Source organism: Nyctereutes procyonoides, unplaced genomic scaffold, assembly GCF_905146905.1.
Source record: "Nyctereutes procyonoides isolate TBG_1078 unplaced genomic scaffold, NYPRO_anot_genome, whole genome shotgun sequence".
Lineage (NCBI taxonomy): Eukaryota > Metazoa > Chordata > Mammalia > Carnivora > Canidae > Nyctereutes > Nyctereutes procyonoides.
This window is the reverse complement of record NW_026575125.1, coordinates 58,986,395-59,005,804: the sequence shown is the minus strand read 5'-3', so window position 1 is coordinate 59,005,804 and position 19,410 is coordinate 58,986,395. Positions and strand designations below refer to the sequence as shown.

Below are 19,410 nucleotides of genomic sequence, written 5' to 3'. Positions count from 1 at the left end.
CTGCTTCTCCCTCTCCTCTCCATTTGTTTTCTCTGTCACTATCTCTGTCTCTCTCTCTCTCTCTCAAATAAATAAATAAAATCTTTTTTAAAAAGTAAAATTTATAGAGACAAAAAAACAAATCAGTGGTTATGAGGGGCTGAAAGTAAGGAGGAGGAATGACTTCAAAGTAGGGTTACCAGATTTAGCAAATAAAAATACAAGATACCCATGGACACATAACTCTTGATCTTGGGGTCTTGAGTTCAAGCCCCATGTTGAACATAGAACTTAATTTTAAAAAATTAGAATAAAATAAAACATATAAATAAAATTTTTAATTAAAAAAACACAAGACACCAAGTTAAATTTAAGTTTCAAATAACAAATAATTTTTAGTGTAGGTATATCTCATGCAATATAATCATCCTAAATTGTGGTTCCAGGGCCAGCACCACTAGAATTAATTATTTGTTAGAAATACAAACTCTCAGGCCCCATCGGACCTACTAAAACAGAAACTCTGAGGGTAGGACCCAGCACTGTATGTTTTAGCAAGTCTTCTAGGTGATTCTCACAACTAACCAGGTTATGGTTTGAGGACCACTACTCACTGTATCTGTCACTGGCAATAAAGAACCATAAGAAGTGATTATGAAGAGAAGGTGGCACATGAACCTATTCAATAAATCAATTCATCATCATAAAATACTAACTAAACAGCCAAAATGTGTATAGTAGGTTCTCTGAGAAGGGACCACAGCAGTGAATCCCAACTGAGGGCAACTCTGCCCACAGAGGATATTTGGCAATGCCTAGAGACACTTCTGGTTGTCATAAGTGCAAGCAAGAAAAGGCTATTGGCACCCAGTGGGTAAGGCCAGGGGTGTTGCTAAACATTCTACAACGCACAGAGCAGCCCTCAGACAATAAAGAATTATCCAACCCAAGATGTCAACAGTGCTGAGATTGAGAAAGCTGGATGATAAAGATTAATCAAAACATTTTTTACCCCAAAAGCTTTAATTTCAAAGACATTTTTATGAACATGGAAATAGAAAGTTTAAAAAAGTAATGACAAAACATAATTTGAGGTTTCTCATACTAAAAATACTAGAATTATTCTGAGAAGAATTTATAGAGACTAGCAATACATAGCTAATACATCAATTGGTGGTAAGAGGCACCTTCATGATTAACTTTTTCAGAATTTATGTGAGAAAATAATTCAGAGACAACCAGTTTGAGAACATATGCAAATTAAAATGCATCTGTAGACACTGTATGACCAGAAAACACTGGCCCAGGAATCACAGAACTTGAGTTCTAGTTTTGCTTTCGTAATAGGTAACTGTAATTTAGCACAAGTCACCTCATTAATCTCAGCTTCCATTTGCTAATCTGTAAAATGAAGAGGTTAGATTATTGAATTCATTATGTAAGAGCCTTTGTAGCTTTAACATATATCTATGTCAAAAAAATGAACATGGGAAACATTCCAAGTTTTTTTTTTAAGATATGAGGGGTGATGGCATCATTATATTCCTTGTAGGGTAGTTTTATATTGACTTTTGGACTTTGGTTCTTGTGTTTATAAGGTGTAAAACAAAGCCATTTAGCTTATCTATTTATAATGGTTACAATTCAGGTTCATTATAGACAAATTAGAATATATAGTGTTAAGATGGTCTGACAAGGTCAATTTTATTTTTGCAATTAAAAATTGAAATGGGGGATCCCTGGGTGGCACAGCGGTTTAGCGCCTGCCTTTGGCCCAGGGCGCAATCCTGGAGACCCGGGATCGAATCCCACATTGGGCTCCCAGTGCATGGAGCCTGCTTCTCCCTCTGCCTGTGTCTCTACCTCAATCTCTCTCTCTCTGTGTGACTATCATAAATAAATTAAAAAAAAATTTTAAAAAAGTGAAATGAAGGGGTGCCTGAGTGGTGCAGTCAGTTAAGCATCTGACTCTTGGTTTCAGCTCAGGTCATGATCTCAGGGTCACAAAATGGAGCCCTGCATGGGGCTCCACATTCAGCATGGAGTCTGCTTGGGTTTCTCTCTCCCTCTCTCTCTCCCCATCCTCCCAACCCCTACCCACTCTCTAAAATAAAAAAATCTTTTTTAAAAAACTGAGTGAACTGGGCACCTGGCTGGCTCAGTTAGTATAGCATGTAACTATTAATCTTGGGGTTGTGAGTTCAAGTCCCATGTTGGGTGTATAGGTTACTTAAATAAATATATATACATATTTTTTAAAAACTAGAAACATTTAAAAAATTGAAGTAAAAAAGCTTAGAAAATTGCTGTTACACCTTGTATGCATGTACTTAAGGAAGACTACATTATTATTTCACATAATTGTCACGCTATATAAGAGAAGAAAGCCTACAACCCTTTACCTGAAAACATATATTTTAGTTCAGTATGAAATTAAGAGTAATAAAGAGTATATTAGCATCTATACACTTATAAAACATAAATCTATAAATATACAACCATAATAATGTCAAGATTCCATTTTCAGATGTTTTAAGTTGAAAAAATATATAATTTTGTATTTTTTATAAAAAGAAAAGTTAAAGGGGCAAAGAAAATATATTAATCTTCTCAGTTTTTATTATCAAACATGTCAGTGTGTCTGCTTCAATCTCAGTGTTAGAAGTAATTTTCTAGAATTCCAGTCAACATTTGACTTCACTGATTTCCAAAGACAAACTTACTTTAATATGATATACACCATTCAGATTTCCAATCCGCTGCTCAATGGTCCAAACACAGGAATCACATGTTATTCCCTCCACAGAGATGGTGACCGAATCCACACTCATACTTCGATCCATCTTGATTTCTTCTTTACATTCCTATTAGAAAAAATGAACTCACTAATTTCAGCCATGGAAATAATCCTTCCTCAACTTTTCCCCCACCTTCTCAACTGAAAATATTCTACTAATAAAATATGGTCAGCATTCTTGTCTCTCATCTCATTTTACTCTCACCTCAAGACCACTGATTTAGCTATTCCCTTGGAATAGACTTTCTTCCAGATACCTGCTTAGTTAACTTCCTCGTCTCTTTCAAGTCTTTACTCAAATCTAATCCCCTTAATGAGTTTTACACCGACGCCCTGCTTAAAATTGCCATACACATCCCTTCTACACAAATACACTCTGATTCCCCTTACATCTGCTCTATTTTGTCTTTTTATAGAACTTATTATCTTCTAATACAGTCTATAATTTAGTTACCATTTGTTGCTTATTATCTGTTTTCCTGTGGCAGTTTTAAAAGGTGCTCACAAAGTCTTCATTACTCCTTCTTTCAAGAGGTGGAATTTAAATCCTTTCCCCTTGAATGTGGCCTGTGTTCAGTAACTTGTTTCCAAACAGAATATGGTGGAATAGACAAGGTATGACTTCCAAGAGTAGGTTATGAAAGGCACTGGGGGAGGAGGGAGTCACTGTGGATTCCTCCTTGTCCTCTTCCCTGAATGACCCGATCTAGAGGAAGCCATCTTCTACATCATAAGGACACTCAAGTAGCCTTAGGGAGATGTTCATGTGGCAAGAAATTGAGGCCTCCTGCCAACAACCAGATGAGTGAACCATTTTAGAAGCTGATACTTCAGACTTAATTAAGCCTTTAGATGCCTGAAGCTCCAGTCCACATACTTACTACAATTTCATGAGATATCCTAAGCCAGAACCACTCAGCAAAACCACTCCCAAACTTATGACTCACAAAAACTATAAGATAATAAGTGTTTGTTCTTTCAAGCCATTACATTTTTAGGTAATTTGTTACACTGCAATAATTAACTAATATATGTCCCACTAGAATGAAAATTCCATGAATGCAGCAATCTTTTTTTCCCCACTGATGTTAGTTTGAACCATGTGAAGTTGCCATTGTTGTGTATCAAAATAGTCAAATACTGCCAATTTCATATAGATCAACCTAATATATCCCATGAAAACAGTGTTTTCCTCTGGTGAGGGGAACTAAGTGGCTAGGGGATAAGGATGGGAGAAAAAATTTCAGTATATGACCTTTTGCATCTCTTTTTAAAGTTGAGATATAATTGACAAAACATTGTGTAAGTTTAAGGTGTACAATGTGTTGGTTTGTAGGATTGTTGGTTTGTAGGATTAAAACCATTAGCTAACACCTCTATCATATCACTTAATCATCATTTCATTCTTTGTGGTGAGAACAATTAAGATCTAGTTTCTTCTGTATCTTCTAAATTTTGTACCATGAAGATGTATTATCTATTCAAACACACACACACACACATCACATCACACACACAAAGGAACAATGGACCTGAAATAATAAAAAATAATAGGGATGGGCGTTTATAGCTCAGGCATTCTGAGATCCCTGGTCTTGTTTGAAATGTATAAAAAGAAATAAACCTTGGATTTTGTTAACAACACATGTTAAAAATTTAAAGGTACTTAGTAGGAGAATAGAAATAGAATATATAGCTTCCAAAATAGTAGAGGGAGAAAGAGAATAAAGAAAATTAAGGGATCCTTGGGTGGCGCAGTGGTTTAGCGCCTGCCTTTGGCCCAGGGCGCGATCCTGGAGATCCGGGATCGAATCCCACGTCGGGCTTCCGGTGCATGGAGCCTGCTTCTCCCTCTGCCTGTGTCTCTGCCTCTCTCTCTCTGTGTGTGACTATCATAAATAAATAAAAATTAAAAAAAAAAGAAAATTAAATTATGCCAATAGAGAGCAAGGAAGATAAATGAAAATTACAAGAAAAGAAAAAAAAACTAAGAACATATTTCTTTAAAACTATTTTCTTGGGATCCCTGGGTGGCGCAGCGGTTTGGCGCCTGCCTTTGGCCCAGGGCGCGATCCTGGAGACCCGGGATCGAATCCCACATCGGGCTCCCGGTGCATGGAGCCTGCTTCTCCCTCTGCCTGTGTCTCTGCCTCTCTCTCTCTCTGTGACTATCATAAATAAATAAAAAAAAAAATTAAAACTATTTTCTTTAATGGATAATGTGAAATGATTATGATAAAAGCATCTAGAATCAGGCTTAAGAAATTATTCAAGAATAAAACCAGAGATTTCCCAATATAGATCTAGGGGCCTCTCTTAGAGCACTAGAAATTATTCATGTTTAGGTAAATTAGAGGGTTTAATTAGAAAATGTTTAATTACAGGACGCCTGGGTGGCTGAGCAGTTGGGTGTCTGCTTTTGGCTCAGGTCATGATCCGGGGTCCAGGGATTGAGTCCCACATCAGGCTCCCTGTGAGGAGTCTGCCTCTCCCTCTGTCTATGTCTCTGCCTCTCTCTCTGTGTCTCTCATGAATAAATAAATTCATGAGAATTTTTTAAAAAAGAAAGTGTTTAATTATGGGAGAAAAATTTTATTTGGAAGAATATATTAGCTCAATGTAAAGAACTTGCAAATTATATAGATTTGCAACAAAAAGTTTTGCAAAGATTATAAATTATGTAGAAAGGACCATTTTGTCTAAGAGGGAGAAGAGGGCAGCCCCGGTGGCGCAGCGGTTTAGCGCCGCCTGCAGCCCAGGGTGTGATCCTGGAGACCCGGGATCGAGTCCCACATCAGGTTCCCTGCATGGTGCCTGCTTCTTCCTCTGCCTGTGTCTCTGCCTCTCTCTCTCTCTCTCTAGCTGTGCCTCTATGAATAAATAAATAGAATCTTTAAAAAAATAAGAGGGAGAAGAGAAATACTGAAGTAAAACTTACCCAAACCAGTGATGAGGGAAAAGAAGAACAGGAAATAACCAGTTATCATGAGATGCTATCACCTAAAATTGAAGTACAAATAAAAAAAACAAGTCTTAGGTCCAATAAAATTATCCAATATTCATTAGGGTCTCCATGACCTGGGATAAAGATCTTGTTGTGTGACCATAATAAAAAATTAGAGACAAAGTATTTCTCTTAGACTTATTTGTCAAAATTAACAATGGCCAACTACAGAACTCAAAAGGTATTATACAAATACCATGATTTACATTGACTCTATTTTGCCCCAAAAGTAGTTTCTTTAAAAACACCAAACTACAAGAGGGCAGTAATTTTAAAAATCAAAACACTATGTAAAAGGATCTTTGGAAGGACTCATAAATATTATATCAGTAACATTAGTTAACTCCAGAGAGGGAAAGAGACTGGGTGGTTGGGGAATCTTTTGCATTTTGTATATTTATTCATGAGAGAGACAGAGAGAGAGGCAGAGACATAGGCAGAGAGAGAAGCAGGCTCCCTGTAGGGAGCCTGATGCAGGACTCGATCCCAGGACTCCAGGATCACGACCTGAGCCAAAGGCAGATGCTCAACCACCGAGCCACCCAGGTGCCCCTAGGAAAAACTATTTAAACTGAAACATCTCTTGCAATAAATTTATTCTGAGTGGTATAAAAACAATTACTACATCATCCTAGCTTTGCTAAGCTCAGAGAAACAAACAGAAACTGCTGCTGACCCACATCCTCTGCTCCTAACAAAGCAAGTTAAATGGACTCTTCTTATTTCTTTGATTGATTTCGTTGGAGCTTTGAACAACTGGACCAATATAATTTCCCAATATCTAAAACCACAGAAGTCCTTTGGGGATAATTTTTTTCAAATGTTAATTCATTTTCAGCACATATTTTTCATTATACATGTTCTTTTTTTGGAGATATAATTCGAACACTATAAAATTCACCCTAAGATGTACAATTCAGTGCTTTTTAGTAATTTCACAAGGATATGCAACAATAATGACTATGTAATTGCAGAACATTTTCATTACCTTCAAAAAAAACTCCATACCCATCAGCAGTCGCTCCTTGGTCCCCTTACAGCTACTGGCAAAAATGAATCTACTTCCTATCTCTATGGATTTGCCCATCCTGATAATTTCATAAAAAGGGATTAATTCAATATGTGGCTTTCTGTGTCTGGAACTCTTTCCCTTAGCATAATATTTTTAAGGTTTAACAATGTGTGGAATGTATCTGTACTTCATTGTTTTCACTTGCTTGATGGCATCTTTTGAAGCAAAAAATACTTATTTTTTGTGAAGCCAAATTTATCAATTTTGTCTTTTGTTGCTTGTGCTTTTGGTGTCCTATGTAAGAAACGACTGCTACACTGAAAGCCATGAATATTTACTTCTATGTTCTAAGAGTTTGGTAGTTTCAGCTCCTATATTTAAGTCTCTAAATCCTCTTTGAGTTAATTGTTGTACATGATGTATAGTAGGGATCCAAGTTACATTCTTTTACGTGTGGATGTCAAGTTCTCCCAGCACCATTTTTTTAAACAGCTTTACTGAAATAAAGTTCGCATATAATTCACACACTTAATGTGTAGAATTCAATAGGTGTTACATTCACAGATATTTGCAACCATCACTACAGTCAATTTTACAATATTTCTTTCACCTTAAAAAGCCCTATACCCTTTAATTATCACCCTCCCACCTCCTAAGCCTCTAACCCACTGCCAGGCAACAATTAATCTTTGTGTTTGTATAGATTTTTCTCTTTTGGACATTTCATATGAATGAAATCATACAATATGTGACTGGCTTCTTTCACTTAGCATAATGTTTTCAAGGTTCATTCATGTCATAGCATGTATCAGTACTTCATTCCTTTTCATGGCTGAATTATATAAAGATATATCACATTTTGTTTATCCATTCACCAACTGATGGGAATTTAGGTTGTCCCTATCTTTTGGTTACCGAGAATAAGGCTGCTATAAATATTTATGTACAAATTTTTGTGTTTTCATTTCTCTTGGGTAAGAGTGGAATTGCTGGGTCCTATAACTATGTTTCAACTGAGGAACTGCCATATTGCTCTCCAAAGCAGCTGTACCATTTTACATTCCTACTAGCAGCATATAAGGGTCCTAATTTCTCTACCTCCTCATATAAAGACTTGTTATTATCTGGCTTTTTATTTTAGCCATTCTAGTAAATGTTAAGTGATATCTCATTGTGGTTTTGATTTGCATTTCCCTGATACTTAATATCTTTTCATGTGCTTATTGGCTATTTGTATATCTTTTTTGGAGAAATGTCTACATGAGTCCTTTACCCATTTTTTAATTGGGCTTTTATTTTTTTGTTGTTGTTGTTGAGTTGTAGGATTTCTTTATATATTCTAGATATTAATCTCTAATCACATATATGATTTCCAAATATTTGCCCCTATTCTGTGGGTTATCTTTTCACCTTCTTGATAGAGTCCTTTGGTGCCCAAAAGTTTTTAATTTTGATGAAGTCCAATGTATCTATTTTGTTGTTGTTGTTGTTGTTGTTGCCTCTAATCATTTTTTAACTGAGATATAGCTTATATATAGCATTATATTAGTTTTAGGTGTACAACAAAATGATTTGATATATGTGTATACTGTGAAATGATTACCACCATAAGTTTATTTAGCACTTATCACCATGTGATTAAATTTTTCTTCTTATGATAAAAACCTTTAAGATCTCTCTTAGCAACTTTCAAATACACAATGTAGTACTGTTAACTATAGTTACCATGTTGTACATCATATACCCAGAACTTATTTATCTTATAACTGAACATTTCTATCTTTTGACCACCTTCACCCATTTCACCCATCTCTAACACTCACCTCTGAAAACTCAACAATCTGTTCTGTAGGAGTTTGCTTTTTTCAGATTATACATATAAATGAGTTTAAATAGTAATTTGCCTTTCTCTGACTTACTTCATTTAGCATAATGCCCTCAATCCATATTGTTACAAGTGACAGAATTTCCTTCTTTTTAATGGCTGAATAATGTATGTACATATTACACCACATTTTCTTTGACCGTTTATCCATCGAAAGACACTTAGGTTGTTTCCATGCCTTAGCTATTGTAAACAGTGCTGCAATGAATATGGGTGCAGACATCTTTCAGACAGTGATTTCATTTTTTTTATAAATACCCAGAAATGGAAATGCTGGATACAAAACTAAACGACAACCTACAGAATGGGAGAAGATATTTGCAAATGAAGTATCAGATAAACGGCTAGTTTCCAAGATCTATAAAGAACTTATTAAACTCTACAGCAAAGAAACAAACAATCTAATCATGAAATGGGCAAAAGACATGAACAGAAATCTCACAGAGGAAGACATAGACATGGCCAACATATACATGAGAAAATGCTCTGCATCACTTGCCATCAGGGAAATACAAATCAAAACCACAATGAGATACCACCTCACACCAGTGAGAATGGTGAACATTAACAAGGCAGGAAACAACAAATGTTGGAGAGGATGCGGAGAAAAGGGAACACTCTTACAGTGTTGGTGGGAATGTGAACTGGTGCAGCCACTCTGGAAGACTGTGTGGAGGTTTCTCAAAGAGTTAAAAATAGACCTGCCCTATGACCCAGCAATTGCACTGCTGGGGATTTACCCCAAAGATGCAGATGCAAAGAAACGCCGGGACACCTGCACCCCGATGTTTATAGCAGCAATGTCCACAATAGCCAAACTGTGGAAGAAGCCTCGGTGTCCATCGAAAGATGAATGGATAAAGAAGATGTGGTTTATGTATACAATGGAATATTACTCAGCCATTAGAAATGACAAATACCGGGATCCCTGGGTGGCGCAGCGGTTTGGCGCCTGCCTTTGGCCCAGGGCGCGATCCTGGAGACCCGGGATCGAATCCCACGTCGGGCTCCCGGTGCATGGAGCCTGTTTCTCCCTCTGCCTATGTCTCTGCCTCTCTCTCTCTCTCTGTGTGACTATCATAAATAAATAAAAATTAAAAACATTTAAAAAAAAAAAAAAAGAAATGACAAATACCTACCATTTGCTTCGACGTGGATGGAACTGGAGGGTATTATGCTAAGTGAAATAAGTCAATCGGAGGACAAACATTATATGGTCTCATTCATTTGGGGAATATAAATAATAGCGAAAGAGAATAGAAGGGAAGGGAGAAGAAATGGGTAGGAAATATCAGAAAGGGAGACAGAACACGAAGACTCCTAACTCTGGGAAACGAACTAGGGGTGGTGGAAGGGGAAGTGGGCGGGGGGTGGGGGTGAATGGGTGACAGGCACTGAGGGGGGCACTTGACGGGATGAGCAATGGGTGTTATTCTGTATATTGGCAAATTGAACACCAATAAAAAATAAATTTATTATTTTAAAAAAAGGAAATGCTGGATAACATGGTAGTCCCATTTTTAATTTTTTGAGGAACCTTCATTCATACTATTTTCTATATATTCATTTTTAAAATGTAAAAACTTAGAAAAGCTGAAAGAGGGGTACCTGGGTGGCTCAGTTCGTTAAGCAACTGACTGTTGATTCAGCTCAGGTCATGATCTCAGGGTCATGAGATCAAGCCCTGCTTCGGGCTCCACACTCAGCAAGGAGTCTGCTTGAGATTCTCTTACCTTTCCTGTCCCTCTCTCCATCCCCGCACTTGTATGCTTTCCCTCTAAAGATAAATAAATAAATCTGTTTTCTAAAAAAGAAATACTGAAAGAAAAATTCATTACTAAGCTCACCATTCTGTCTTAATTTCATTCAACTAGCATTAATTATGGAATAATTATATGGTATGACTTAATCTGAAATTGATTCATAAATTAGTCTACTTGTGTTATTTTATTTTTTATATTTATTTTTATTGAAGTATAGTTAACACACAATGTTACATTAACTTCAGGTATACAATATAGTAATTCAACTGGTCTATGTATTATGCTATGCTCACCACAAGTGCAGCTACCATCTGTCACCATACAACACTATTCATACCATCGACTGTATTCCCTATACCTTATCTTTCATCACTATCACTTATTCATTCCATAACTGGAAGCCTTGTGTTATTTACTTTTATATTTTTAAGTTTATTTATTTTTCTTTTTGTAATCTCTACACCCAATGTGGGGCTCAAACTCAACCCTGATCAAGAGTCACATGCTCTACTGACTAAGCCAGCCAGGCCCCCCCATGTTATTCACTTTTAAAGTTATGGCTAGGGATCCCTGGGTGGCGCAGTGGTTTGGCGCCTGCCTTTGGCCCAGGTTGCGATCCTGGAGACCCGGGATCGAATCCCACGTCGGGCTCCCCGTGCATGGAGCCTACTTCTCTCTCTGCCTATGTCTCTCTCTGTGTGTCGCTCATGAATAAATAAAATAAAATAAAATAAAATAAAATAAAATAAAATAAAATAAAATAAAATAAAATACAAACTCCTCTTTGATAGTTTAAGAGACTCATAGCTAGAATTATATGCCCTAATACCTATGAAGCCCAGATGGGACAGGAAAAGCAGGTAATTGTGAACAAATGATACCTCAGATGAAGGGAATTCATGGACCCAGGTGAAACGTCCAAAGGTGAGGTACTTAAGGCCAACATAAAGGCATCAGGGGCTAGGGAGAGGGTCACTCTCCCTAGCAGTAATGGGTATAAAAAGGGAAGCAGAGTAACATCTAAAACAAATGATCCTATCAAAATGTTGTCTAGTGTCAGTCCTCTGCCTTATAAAGGAGACCCTTTATCTTTCCTCTTGTAGCACACGGATGCCTGCCTCTAGGACAGAACACTTAGACTTAGTACTATATAACTCAGATATGTTATGGGTCAAATGGGGTTTTTGAAGGTTGATCTAGGCATACTACCAAAACTAAATTGTTTTATGGGAAAATGTCAAGTTCAAACAGAATTGGTAACAAACTTTTAGACTATAATACATTCATCAGATGAAAGCTAGTTTATCTGGTTATTTAGAAATGTAACACTGAAATACGGTTTTCTAATAGGGTATGTCCCAGACCAAAGTACTGGAGCATCTCTCAGGCTTACTGAGGAACTGAGAGAAACTTAAATAGAAAGGCACTTTTAACGTAACTGGATAGGGACACCTGGGTGGCTCAGTGGTTGGGTGTTTGCCTTTGGTTCAGGTCATGATCCTGGGGTCCTAGGGTCCTGGAGTCAAGTCCCACCTCGGGCTCCGTGCAGGGAGCCTGCTTCTCCCTCTGCCTATGTCTCTGCCTCTCTCTCTCTGTGTCTCTCATGAATAAATAACTAAAATCTTAAAAAAAAATAAAGTAACTGGATAATTCACCTGGAAGTATGTATTGGGGAAGAGAGAATTTCTGAGCACAAATGAAAATTACATTAATATAGCCACATTTCTGCTTAAATCCTAATTCAAACATGTTAAATCATCTATGAAAATATGTATTTCCTCCTGCCTTCATAATTCACCTGCATTTTCTCTTCAAAATTCTACTCAAATTGTCCTTTACACACAAAAGCTCAGAAGAATTCCATCTCCCTCATACTACTCCTATATGTATAACTAATTGATTTTGTCACATATGCTACATCCCCCTTTTGAATTTTAAATGTCTCAATGATAGGTACAAAGTCAGGAACATCTTTTATAACCTCCTACTGTACTTAGCAAAATGACTCAGAAAACAGAGTAGGAACATAAACAATTTCATATGGTATGGAAAAACACATAGGCTTCTGGGAGATCACAATATCAAAGAACAAATCTGACATGCGGCTATTAGGAATGAAGTAACTCTTAGAACAGCATCCAACAACACTGAGGGAAATAACTTCTGGTTATTAAAATATTTTGAGCCACTCCCTAAACACACATGGTAATCACCATTAGAAACATTTTCTAAGAGGAAGAACAGCATTATGACTAGATCATCATCTCTGGTTTTAGAAACAGAAACTGAATGAGTTGAATACAAACATGATACATATATATGGAGTCTGCTCAAAACCACTTCTTAAAGCTGATCACAGAAGCTCAAATATCATTTTAAGCCCCCTAAAATAATTAGCCTTCATAATTTTGGAATGGTTTCTGCATTAATAAATTGTAATTAAGTAAATGCAAATTAAAACCACAATGAATATCATTTACATCCATCAGGTAGATAAAAATTTCAAAATCTGGCAATACCAAGTGTCAGTGAGGATGTGAAGCAACAAGATCTTTCCTATTCAGCTGATGGAGAATGTAAATTAGTACAACCATTAGGGAACCTGTTTGGTGATATCTGGTAGAGTTGAAGATATGCATATACTACAACTTAACATTTTCACTCCTAAGCGTATCACCCCACACATGTGCAGAGGAAACATGAACAAGAATGCTCATTGCAATAGTGTTCCTAATAGTTAAAACTTTGGAAATGTCTGTCAACTAGAAAATGGAAAAATAGGTGGTGGAATATATATATATATATATATATATATATATATATATATATATAATGGAGAATGATACAGTAGTTAAAATAATGAACTAAAACATGGTTCTTGCTGGGAGAAGGGGAGATTTTACCACGAAAAGGACATCTGGCAAAGTCTGGAGACACTTTTGGTTATCACAACTGGGGGATAGGAGAAGATGCTACTGGCATCTAGTGGGCAGTGGCCAGGGATACCACTAAACATCCTTAAAAAACAAGAAATCCATTCACAGGAGTGTCTGGGTGGCTCAGTCAGTTGGGTATCTGACTTGATCTCTGCTCAAGTCATGATCTCCGGGTCTTGAAACAGACCTCTGCATGGGGCTCTGTACTCAACAGGGAGTCTGCTTGAGATTATTTCTCCCTCTCCCCCTGCCCCTAACCCCTGCTCACACCTGCTCGCTCTCAAAAATAAATAAATCTTTTAAAAAAAGAAATCCACTAACAAAGAATTATCTAGTCCCAAATGTCAATACAACAGAGCTTGAGAAACTAGAAGTATAAGCAGCAGCGTGGATAAATCTAATTAACATAGTTGAGGCAATAAAAATTTTCACAAGGACACAAAAGTCTAGAAACATAAAACAATACCATATATTGTTTCTGTATGCATACATATGTAGTAATGTTAGTGAAAATATAAAAATGTGCATGGGAATAACAAATGTCAAATTCAGAAGTTTGGGGAGGGAGGAAGGGATGCAACTGGAGCACAAAGAGGAATTTCAACTATATATGTAATGTTTAACTTCTTAGGCTGTGTAGTAGACATACACTTATCTTACAGGGCTTTCTATACTCTGTTGACCTAAATTCTTTTATTGTAAGAATTTTTAAAAGGAAAATAAATGAATGAACTTGGCAGACATTATGCTAAGTAAAATAAGCCAGACACAGAGAAAAACTGCATGATCTTACTTATATGTGGAATCTAAAAAATGTCAAACTCATAAGTAGAGACTAGAAGGGTGATGACCAGGGCCTGGAGGGGGGGTGCAGTGGAGGAGATGAAGAAGTGTTGATCAACGGTACAAAGTTTCTCACTCATCATCAGGGAAATAGAAATCAAAACTACAATTTGATATCACCTCACACCAGTCAGAATGGCTAAAATTAACACAAGAAACAACAGGAGTTGGCAAGGATGTGGAGAATCTTTTGGCGGAAATGCAAACAATGCAGCCAATCTGGAAAACAGTATGGAGGTTTCTCAAAAACTTAAAAATAGGGACACCTGGGTGGCTGAGTGATTGAGCTTCTGCCTTCGGCTCAGGGCATTATCCTGGAGACCCGGGTTTGAGTACCACATCAGGCTCCCTGCATGGAGCCTGCTTCTCCCTCTGCCTATGTCTCTGCCTCTCTCTGTCTCTCATGAATAAATAAATAAAATCTTTAAAAAAAAAAACTTAAAAATAGAACTACCCAATGATGCAGCAACTGCACTACTGGGTATTTACCCAAAGAATACAAAAACACTAATTCAAAGGGATACATGCACCCAATGTTTATAGTAGCATTATCAACAATAGTCAAATTATGGAAAGAATGCAATGTCCATCGACTGATGAATAAAGAAGATATTATTCAGCCATAAAAAAAATGAAATCTTGCCATTTGCAATGACATGGATGGAGCTAGAGAGTATTATTCTAAGTGAAATAAGTCAGATAAAGACAAATGATTTCACTCATGTGTGAATTTAAGAAACAAAAAAAGAGGGGCAGCCTGGGTGGCTCAGCGGTTTAGCGCCGCCTTCAGCCCAGGGCGTGATCCTGGAGACCCAGGATCGAGTCCAGCGTTGGGCTCTCTGCATGGAGCCTGCTTCTCCCTCTGCCTATGTCTCTGCCTCTCTCTCTGTGTGTCTCTCATGAATAAATAAATAAAATCTTTAAAAAAAGGAACAGACTTTTTTTGTATATATTTTTATTGGAGTTCGATTTTCCAACATATAGTATAACACCCAGTGCTCATCCCATCAAGTGCCCCCCCTCAATGCCCCTCACCTAGTCACCCCAACCCCACCTCCCCTTCCACTACCCCTTGTTCGTTTCCCAGAGTTAGGAGTCTCTCATGGTCTGTCTCCCTTTCTGATATTTCCCACTCTAAATGAATAAATCTTTTTTTAAAAAGGGCACTTTACATAAAAGGGCAACATTTCTTTAAACAAAATTTAAAATAGTGGGTACTATAGAGAAAAACTGATGCTTACCAGAGTGGAACTAGGTGAAGGGATGGGTTAAACAGGTGACAGGGATTAAGAAGGGCACTTTTTGTAATGAGCGCTGGGTGTTATATATAAGTGTTGAATCTATATTGTACAGTTGAAATTAATATTACACTGTATGTTAACCAACTGGAATTTGAATAAAAACTCTTTTTAAAAGGTAGAAAGTTTAAGTTATATAGGATTAATATCTGGAGATTTACAGCATGGTAACTATGACTACAAATATTGTATACTTGAAATTTGCTAAGAGAGATCTTAATCTCAAAAAACAAAAAAGGTAACGGTGGGGTAATGATTAATTAGCTTGACTGTGGTAATCACAATGTATAGGTATATCAAAACATCATATTACACACTTTAAATATATATAATTTTTATTTGTCAATCATACCTCAATAAAGCTGAGGAAAAAACATTTCTAAAAAGCCAGCTTATTTTAGGGGGAAATAAAGAAGAAAAATAAAGGGAATATGCAGAAATTGAGAAGTGTTACTAAATTTGAAATAATTCAATGTGAGACTAATGATAAACATATAAACAGCCCAAATCCCCCTACTGTACCATTTTATAAAAACAATCTCAATGTTGTTAATCAAACTGATGATTTCTAGCTGTGCAAACATTAAACCAGCTGCCTTCAAGGTATCTATATAATATTTCCAAATCTAGGATCCCTGGGTGGCGCAGCGGTTTGGCGCCTGCCTTTGGCCCAGGGCGCGATCCTGGAGACCTGGGATCGAATCCCACGTCAGGCTCCTGGTGCATGGAGCCTGCTTCTCCCTCTGCCTGTGTCTCTGCCTCTCTCTCTCTGTATGACTATCGTAAATAAATAAAAAATGATAATATTTCCAAATCTATTTAATTGTTTCCTACCCATTTTCTTTTATTTAAAATCACTATCACCTCTAGGGGCACTTGGTTGCTTAGTCTACAGAGCATGCAACTGTTGATCTTGAGGTCATGAGTTCAAGCCTACAGCTTACTTACAACAAAAAAAAAACAGCAAGATAAAATTACTACCAACTCTAAATTGCAAACAAAAAGGGAAAACATTAACTTCTCTATTGTCTTATATAATGGTACCTCTTTCGTTTAAATTGTGTAAGCCTTTATGGGACACCTGGGTTGCTCAGTGGTTGAGCGTCTGCCTTTGGCTAAGGGCGTGATCCTGGAGTTCCGGGATCAAGTCCCACAGCGGGTTCCCTGCACGGAGCCTGCTTCTCCCTCTGCCTATGTCTCTGCCTCTCTCTGTGTCCCTCATGAATAAATAAATAAATCTTTAAAAAATTGTGTAAGCCTTTAAAATGAAAATTGATCTCACACTTTAACCTATTTTCAAAATACCAAGTACCTAATCTCTTCCATCAGACAACTGTCATTATATAAATAAAGGATGAATATTCTAGATGAAACTGCTGGAGTAGACAAGCACGTTTTCAAAACATAAGTTGACCATTCCCAAAAGATTAGGAGTCCATACTTAAGACATATTAATAAAGTCAAATAAAGAACAGAATAGAACATTCAAATTGAGAAAAGGTAATGTGTCTTGTTGGTCATTTTTGTGACTCCTGGGCTAATTATTGCCTTGCTACAAAAGAGCTGTCCTTATAATAACAATATAGATGTTTCAATTTCTTGTAATACTGAATAGTTGACAAAACCATCATATACATGAATTTCTCAATTCTGCCATAAAATAGAGTGGTAGTCTCCTTTTAAAATTAAGGGAGCTAACACTCAGGCTTATTCACCCTTATACAGACAATTCAGGGTGAAGTCCAGACCTAACAATAGCCTCAAATGAATTAATAAGGCAATGTTTGCAAAATGCATAAAATAAAACCAGCCAAAGGTTTGGGGGTAGGGTGGGGAAAATGCTTGAGAAGTACTGATATCCTTCAATGTACACAGGTAGGGACAGGTTCTAACCAAACTGAGAAATAGTCCTCAAGTTACTAGGTGCCTTTCCACCAGGGGATGAGCATCTGCTGCCATGTCAATAACAGACTAGAGGGAAAAACATGTTTTTAGTACAGATAAAAATTTTCATTGCCTCAGACAACACCACTGTTATCCCAGAAAAGTAGAGGGTAGCAGGATTCAACTATCTGACAATGAAATGTGTCAGATACTTTTCAACCATATTATAGTATAATATGGTATTGCTGTAGCACTCACTCAGATTCTAAGAAGACTGCTATGATTTTTCCCCCTGTCAAAATAATGATCTAACTCAAGCTTGTCAGATACAATCTGTAGGTAAATAACAGACTGCTTGCAATGACATCACTTTCTTCATAAGGAAAAATCCACCTTACAACTTTAGTTCTAAGACAAAACAGGGACACGTGGGTGGCTCAGCGGCTTAGCGCCTGCCTTTGGTCCAGGGCGTGATCTTGGAGTCCCGGGATCGAGTCCTACATCGGGCTTCCTGCATGTAGCCTGCATCTCTATCTATGTCTCTGCCTCTCTTTCTCTCTCTCTCTTTCTCTCTCTCTCATGAATAAATAAATAAAACCTGCAAAAAAAAGCAAGTGTTTTTAAAAAAAATAAGACAAAACAGTACTACAAACCATGATGAAGAAACATCAAATATCTATGAAAAATAAAAGCAACTGTCAGTATTTAACCATTATAGAGAGTAAGTAGAAAAAGCATTTATTTTATATTCGCTGTAACTGATTAAGAATAAGAAAACTGTAAATAATAAAAGTTTGGTGAGGCTGAAAATAACAACTCGGTTTGGCCAAACTTTTCAAGTGTATTATTAATTTTATAAAAAACATTACTAGGGGCACCTGGGTGGCTCAGTGGTTGAGCACCTGCCTTTGGCTCAGGTCGTGATCCCCAGGTTCTGCTCAGTGGGGAGCCTGCTTCTCCCTCTCCTCCTCCCTCCCACTCATGCACTCTCGCTCTTTCTCAAGTAAATAAATAAAATAAAATAAAATAAAATAAAATAAAATAAAATAAAATAAAAATAAAAAAAGAAAGAACAATGTATCTATTCAATATGGTCAAGGGTGCAGAAAAATATTCTACCATACTGTCAGTGAAGTGCAAATCATTATGGCCTTTTTTGGAGGGCAATTTTGCAATACCTATCAAGATATGACCCAGCAATTGTACACAAAAAAATCTAAACTACAAAATACACAGATGTAGAAGGCTATAGGATAAGTAGTTAAAACAGTCAAAACTTGGAGACTCTCTAAATGTCTGTCAATACAGAAATAAACTGTGATGTATTCATACTATAGAAGACTACACAGCTGTTAAAGAATGAGCTAAATCTGTCTTGATTCAACTGAAAATGATGAAAGCGTATCAATGAATAGAAAAAAAGTTTCGAAAGATACAAACTATTAAAAAATAATTACCCTTTGAAGGGGTGACTTTTTTTTTACTTTATATACTTCCATATTATTATAATTTCATGAAAATAAGCATGTAATACTTTAGTATTCAGAAAAATATAATAAATAAAAGGCTAAAATTTCCAAACATATTTTCTTTGCTGGAAACAGATGCATATATTTTTTTCCTAGAGCATAGACATTTGCAGATAGCTTTTTTTTTTTCAAATACAAAAGAGGAAGAAAGTCACATACAGTTCTTATTTTTAAAAACAAGCAAAGGTTAAGGATGACCAAAAAAAAGAGATTGCAAAAAATAAAGGAAATGAGGAAAAGAAGAATATGAGCAGACTGATAGAAAACCTACAGAAAGGAATTCTTTTAGTGCTGGGCATGAAAACAATGAGCAGAATATGATTCTGTAATCTTAAATTGGAAAGAGAAGTGAAAAGAAAAACTGAGATATACTTTCCTTAGTCACAGAAGGGGAGTTTAAAATAAACAGCAGCAATAAAAAAATTTCACTACAATTAGTTTTAAAAACCTAGGAAAATCCACCTATAATCAGGAAATTAT

The 19,410-nt window shown here is 36.6% G+C and overlaps 1 protein-coding gene across 6 annotated transcripts in view; it reads right to left on the bottom strand.

Moving 5' to 3' along the window:
* ATP7A (ATPase copper transporting alpha) overlaps positions 1-19,410 on the bottom strand; it is a 155,455-nt gene that overhangs the window by 104,030 nt on the left and 32,015 nt on the right. For 3 of the 6 annotated variants that reach the window (XM_055337898.1, XM_055337897.1, XM_055337900.1), the window contains 3 exons: positions 5,715-5,776; positions 4,550-4,665; positions 2,703-2,843 (listed from right to left, as the gene is read on the bottom strand). In XM_055337898.1, the coding sequence (XP_055193873.1) occupies positions 2,703-2,843; positions 4,550-4,665; positions 5,715-5,763 (306 nt within the window). In that variant the 5' untranslated portion in view covers positions 5,764-5,776. Of the gene's footprint in view, positions 1-2,702; positions 2,844-3,230; positions 3,432-4,549; positions 4,666-5,714; positions 5,777-19,410 lie in introns of those variants that run through there. The other 3 variants (XM_055337902.1, XM_055337901.1, XM_055337903.1) reach the window with 3 other exon arrangements.